We start from the raw sequence: 6335 nt of genomic DNA on the forward strand, positions 1-6335 counted from the left end.
TTCAAAGCCCAAAGGATTTGCTTCCTCCAGGCCTCCCCTCCGCCACCCCTGAGCGCATAATAAGTGAACCGAACCTGGTCGAAGAAAGAGAAGAACTCCTACAGATATCCCGTTCAAGTACAACCTGACAATTCCATCTGAGAGCGTGAAAGAATGATTTGTACCAAATGTTGGGCAGGATCGGTTCGATACATTTGATGCTGTGTTCAGGATCTCCTCTCTCTCTCTCCTCTCCTCTCCTCTCCTCTCCTCTCCTCTCCTCTCCTCTCCTCTCCTCTCCTCTCCTCTCCTCTCCTCTCCTCTCCTCTCCTCTCCTCTCCTCTCCTCTCCTCTCCTCTCCTCTCCTCTCCTCTCCTCTCCTCTCCTCTCCTCCTCAAGTGCATGGAGCTCATATGGACGCCTCTCAGTGCCGCGACAATGGCAGCCGCTGGACTCCATCGCCTTCCTGCAACGAGGTGCCGACGCTCTCAGACGTGCAGACGAGGCCATGTCAGAGCGAGCAAACCTGATCCCGCTCTCTCAAGTTCGGGTAAGTCGAAGCTGGGACAGGTAGAAGACATGACGCGATTGAATGGGTAGCTTCTGGCTCCTGTGACGAATCCGGGCAAGGTGATAGTGGTGGAGAATGTGATCGTTGGTGGAGACAAGGTGTCTCCTGCTGTGTGGTTGGAGTAGCATGTTGTTGAGATGGTTGGGCAGGGAGCTGACGATGAGAAAGTTGGACAACAGCATGTTGGTAAATCTTGTTTCACAATCGCCAACATCTTCTGATATGGGGTGAAGGTGTGGTTTCATGAGCAAAGGAGATGCTCATCCTTCATTGCAGTTGGAGAGGAGTGAGGAGAGAGACAGAGATTCTGAATCGGAGGAGAGCGGAGAAGAGGGAAACGACAGTTCATCAGCATCTCGACCGGACTCTGGTGTTGTAGTTGCTTCTGTTGTAGTTGCTGCTGTTGTTCTTGTCATCCTCCTCCTCCATCCTCCTCCATCCTCCTCCTCCTCCACCACCACCACCTCCTCCTCCACCTCCTCCTCCTCCACCACCACCACCACCTCCTCTTCCTTGATCTTTGGAGTCTCACGGATTTTCATTGCAAGTTCGCGGAGCAGATGAAGATGACGACGGATGGAAGTCGACCCAAGTAATGTTCTTCACCAAGTACATCAGCATGACGTTAGGAGGGGCGAGTTACCCACCGATGAACGAGGAAGACAAAGTCAGACACTGCCATCTCTGTTCATCTTCAACTCCTCCTCTCATCTTCAACTCCTCATCTCATATCCAAACTCGCGTCTAATCTCGTGGCAGTTTTACGCAAACGGTCAGATCGGATTGGTGATTGGGAGTACGTGTAGAAGGTTTGCAAACGATCGCAGCAACGTCCTCATACCTGGCTGATGAGATGTAAGGGTGGCTGAAGATCGGGCCATGGAGAGTGTGACGGCGATTACAATCGTTCAAGTGACTGATACTGATGTTGATGATATTCCCTCCTCGTTCACCCGCTGTCTCAGGATTTCGCTCCCAAAGATTGGTTGACGAATGAGTCAAAGTAACTATCTCACTTCGCTCTCCTTCCTCTCCTCTCCTCTCCTCTCCTCTCCTCTCCTCTCCTCTCCTCTCCTCTCCTCTCCTCTCCTCTCCTCTCCTCTCCTCTCCTCTCCTCTCCTCTCCTCTCCTCTCCTCTCCTCTCCTCTCCTCTCCACTCCACTCCTCTCCTCTCCTCAAATGTACTTGAAACTCTCACACCAAAAACCCATAGGTGGTTGAACAGCAAGTCTTATGATTGCCCAGTTGTCACAGGTCCATGGATGATAGACCTGGTAAGTGAGAGATAAGTCGTGTGCGGTGGTCGTGCCGAAACAGGTCATCTTGATTTATCTTGCAATCTTGGTCATGTCTTGTGATGACTTCGTTGCCTGTCCCTTCTTACTCTCTTGCTGACGTGTTCTTCATGTCTTGCCAGGAATCCATCGGTGACATTGAGAACGTCAACCTGAAAACCTTTGTGAATGAGAGACTGATTGAGGTCTTGAACATGTCAAGGAGCAATGATAGGCAGCTGAACAAGTTTGCCAGGAGGGGATGGTGGCGAGTTTGAAGTTTTCACCGTCTTACTTGATATCATATGTGAAAATCTGCCCACTAACACTGCTTTCTGATTCATCTCCTCTCTCCTCTCTCCTCTCTCCTCTCTCCTCTCTCCTCTCTCCTCTCTTTTTCTCTCTGCGCCTTCCGTCTCTGAACTTCATTCCAGATCAGTAGATTCATTGTTCTTGATCCGGGGGACCTTGTCCTGATCGGCAACCTCATCTCTCAATAAGTAGCATCTGTTTCTTACCTTGTTCACAGGGAGTTTTGCGCGCACTGATGGCGTCGACGATGAACCTGTACAAGTACATGTGAGTTTTGATCGATGTTCGATCTTTCTCTTCTCACTTTCAATGAAAAGGTGGGAGATAAGATCACTTGTGTTTCTGATCAGATAGGGGAGCTGTTTTGTTTTGTTGCCGATGAAAGAGCGGGGATGTAATGATTGAGAGAAGAGAAATCAACGGCAAACAGCAAGTTTATGTTACATGTTCCAGACCTTACTGACAACTCTTATGACTTTATTTTCATGTCTTTTGCATACTTTAAACATTTCATTGATATTTATCGATCATGTAAATTTACTTCATGTGTTCTTGGCATTTACAAGTTTGTTCGACTTCTGCCTGTCCCATGAGAATACCAACCCTCCCCACCTTGACCTTCCCACATTTGCTCAATATCAACACCACAACCAACAACAACATCTCACCTCTGCTTGAAACATTCATCTAAGATCGCGTTCCTGTTCTCTTCTCTCTTGGCTGACTGGTCATGTAGCCTCCAAGTGCTCGTCAGGTACACGTCATCTTACAGCTTCCAACACACCTCGCAATCACAGCTTGCCGCGTCTTCTTCCGATTCTGCTTCGCTGAGCTCAACAGAAGGTCGGCGTGCTTTCGTGCTAGCGACGAGATCTTGTCGAGATTTTTCTCCATCAGCTCCTGTTGGAAAGGACTCGCTCTTGTTGCTGCCGATCCCTCGGAAGTGCCGGGCAATGACGATACCGATCGCCTCATCTCAAAAGATCTTCTCATCGCACCGACAGAAGTCAGTGAGAAGAAACTTTATGTGAGGGGAGGAGAGTGGAACAACATGGAACAACAACAACACCTCCTTGCTCTCTTCTTCTCCTTGACGTCGATGAGATTCACTCTGGCAATCTCCTTCAAGCTTTCTCTGCGTTGAGACGTGAGGACTGAACGATCTCCACACCCAACGACTCTCACTTGTAGTCGGCGATGTTGCTGAGGAACGATGGGATGTGAAGTTGCCGGGTAAGGGACGAGTTCCGCAGCAACACAATCTTTGCATCATTGTAATCTTCCAAAGAGACCTGAACAACACAACAAGATGAGGAGACGAAGAGGAAGAAGAGGCGAGTTGATGGTTAAAAGAGAAGGACAGGGAGAGCCTTGAAGAAAGATGAAACAGCAATGATGATGTCTTACCTTCATAGAATGTAACAGGACAAAATCGAGATCGTTCAATCTTTGTAGAATCTTGATAGCTCCTTCCAAGTAAGCTCGGTCCTGTCAGGCACCAAGTCATCTTCGCAAAGACTTCGGTTGTTGCTGCCTTACCTTGCCAAGTGACCCAGGAAGCGCTGAATTCCTCAGTCCTCGCTGAAGCAAAGTCTGAGAGAAGGACAAGGAGGAAGATAGAGAGTTCGACAACGGAGAGGAGGAGGAGGATGGGGAGGGAAGCGAGTCTAGGGGGACCAGAGGTAGGAAGCGGAGGAGGGAGCGGATGACGAGCGGGGAGGCAGGAGGAGGAGGAGGAGGGAGTGTAGCTGTAAATGTGCGACCTTGCAACGAAGACAGTACGACCATCTTGCTTCAGGGGACGAAACGTACTGCTTGAGCTCAAGAAACAAATCTGACAATAGATCTGAGCCTTGAAGAGAAAGGAGCAGCATCGACAGATACCTGTGAAGCCAAGCTCTCTCGCTCTACACTGAGAGTAGTAGGATAGAGCGGGCGACCACATGAGCTTGTTTCCTGTTGCTGATCGTCACCAGAAGTAGCATCGTATCTACCATTATCATAACCACCGTCATCGTCAACATCAACATCAACATTCATCTCTCCCCCTCATCCTTTCTTCATCCACTACCCCTGCTTTGCTCGTCCCTGCCTCTTTGAATTCATTTTCTGTGACTTACTGCTCTTCAACAATGTGTTCAAGCTCGCAAGACCCTGCCGAAGAAAATTAGAGTCTTCATAACGGCATCAACCATCATTATCATCATCATCATCACCACCACCACCATCCCCATCCCCATCATGCCCATCATCATCCCCATCATCCCCATCATCATCATCCCCATCATCATCATACCCATCATCATCATCATCATCATCATCATAATCATCATAATCATCATCATCATCATCATGTCCATCATCATCATCATCATCATACCTCTTCCGTTATCAGATCAACGATCGGACTTTTCGCTTCTCTTGTCCATTTTCCTTGAAGTATCCACATGAGCGACATCATACCCCTTTCACCCCTCTCACCCATCATGTTCACAATCTTCTGGTTGTTGTGCGCGCGTACGAAGTGCGTTCCTGCAGCGGTCTCACACGCTACACGCTCCCTGCCTTCTCAGCGCACCAATCTCGTGATCCATCAAACTCTGAAATCTCAATCGAGTCCACTGGTTTCCTGGGACATCACTGGTGAAAATGAAGTTGAAGAAGCATCGGATCGTGTCTGAATTGATTCTAGTTGTGAAGACTATCTCTCCCTCCCTTTCTCCCTCCCTCCCGTCTCTGTCTCTGTTCTGTCTCTGTTTCTCTCGCTGTACTCTGTGAATGAATAAATGTCTTTACCTTTGACCAGGTGCAATTTCCCCTTCACTTCGCCATTCACGATGGTGGAGATCATCGAAGCTGATCGGCATTTACTCTTGTCCATCCAGACAATCTCGACGCTACAGAAAGATGAGCAGAAATAAAACAATAAACAAGATGATGAAGGATAAGAATAAATCGAACGACAAGAGTGATAATGAAGAGGACACATTGAGCAACCAAGTATGAAGGAGGAGAGAAAACTCATCTTCACGGTCATCACAAGGACAATGGCGATATATGCATTACGATTTCTCGACACCAATCTCTTCAAGGTACTTCCTAACCCACTCCTCCTGCATTCATCTCGTCAAGTTTGAGAGACTCGATTCCCGATCTCACAATCTTGTGGACGTCTGAACATCGACCCGATGGATCTGAAGTCGGAGACAATCTGGAGATTTCCTTTCAGATATCAAGAAATCGTTGCAAACGTCCAATATGCTGCAAGAAAGACCTTTGCGCATCCGCAACCACATCAATCTGATCCAAAGTAGAGGCGTCCTGGGAAGAAACAAGTCTTGATCACATTGCGAAAAGTACATCAAGAACACAACGAAGACAAAACCAAGTTTCGAGCAAGAAGAAGCAAGCACATCCAACACATGTCATATGACACCTTCGTTTCTCCCTCCCGATCGTCTTCCCGGTGCTCATCAGCCACAGCAACGTCATCTTGGCTGGATCTCAACGAAGAGTTCTCTGCCGCGTTCGCCTCCAAAGGTTGTCAGCTGTTGCATTCCCCATCAACATCTCTACCACCTTGTACAGGTTGAGGATCTTGAGAGCTTGCTCGATGTACCGGTCATCTGCCGGCCCAAACTCCTCCCACATCTTCGCTCTCGAGCAAGAGCAAGGGACTGCAGGGCAAGCCATCTCGCACTCGGCAGAGTCCGCGTACTCGAAGATCGGATCCTCCGGCCGCCGTTTCCTGCTCCCGCACTCGTACTCCTTGGCTTTCTTGAGGAACTTCTCCCTCTCCTCGTCCACGTTGATCGGCTGTACCGAGCTGTACGCACAGTTTGGCCTCCTCGTCCTGATACTCGAGATTTTCTTCCTCGCCTCGTTGGCAAAATCATTCATCTGCCCTCATGTCAACTAGAGGGTTCTGAATACTCCCCTCCCCTCCCCATCCCCTCCTCTACTCGCACATCCTCTCCACCACTCTCTCCTCTCCTCTCCTCTCCTCTCCTCTCCTCTCCTCTCCTCTCCTCTCCTCTCCTCTCCTCTCCTCTCCCTCCCTCCCTCCATTCGCTCCAAGTCTCACCTTGGCTTTCCACCATAATCGCTCTGCTAGAATTTCTACCGTCCCACTCGCTCGGAGAGCTGTGAATCTAAGTGAAGGAAATGAATTCAAACCACTTTCAGACGAGAATAGAATC

At 49.0% G+C, this 6335-nt stretch overlaps 2 protein-coding genes across 2 annotated transcripts in view; one reads left to right on the forward strand and one right to left on the reverse strand.

Moving 5' to 3' along the window:
- The window catches only part of GUITHDRAFT_100580 (hypothetical protein), a gene marked incomplete at both ends in the record, with an annotated part of 1256 nt that extends 485 nt beyond the window's left edge, over positions 1 to 771 (forward strand). The window contains 3 exons of the mRNA XM_005840519.1: positions 408 to 529; positions 580 to 648; positions 700 to 771. Of these exons, the coding sequence (XP_005840576.1) occupies positions 408 to 529; positions 580 to 648; positions 700 to 771 (263 nt within the window). The remainder of the gene's footprint in view (positions 1 to 407; positions 530 to 579; positions 649 to 699) is intronic.
- Positions 772 to 2678: 1907 nt separating this feature from the next.
- GUITHDRAFT_100581 (hypothetical protein) lies at positions 2679 to 6036 on the reverse strand (the record flags this gene model as incomplete). Its single annotated transcript, XM_005840520.1, has 19 exons — positions 2679 to 2718; positions 2805 to 2856; positions 2907 to 3036; positions 3100 to 3157; positions 3206 to 3271; positions 3322 to 3428; positions 3544 to 3624; positions 3676 to 3717; positions 3900 to 3970; positions 4021 to 4092; positions 4257 to 4290; positions 4517 to 4569; positions 4618 to 4668; positions 4715 to 4813; positions 4933 to 5033; positions 5203 to 5249; positions 5296 to 5347; positions 5411 to 5457; positions 5716 to 6036. 19 exons carry the CDS (start codon positions 6034 to 6036, stop codon positions 2679 to 2681), a joined length of 1524 nt encoding a protein of 507 aa, XP_005840577.1.
- Positions 6037 to 6335: the final 299 nt, after the last annotated feature.

Source organism: Guillardia theta (assembly GCF_000315625.1).
Source record: "Guillardia theta CCMP2712 unplaced genomic scaffold GUITHscaffold_5, whole genome shotgun sequence".
Lineage (NCBI taxonomy): Eukaryota > Cryptophyceae > Pyrenomonadales > Geminigeraceae > Guillardia > Guillardia theta.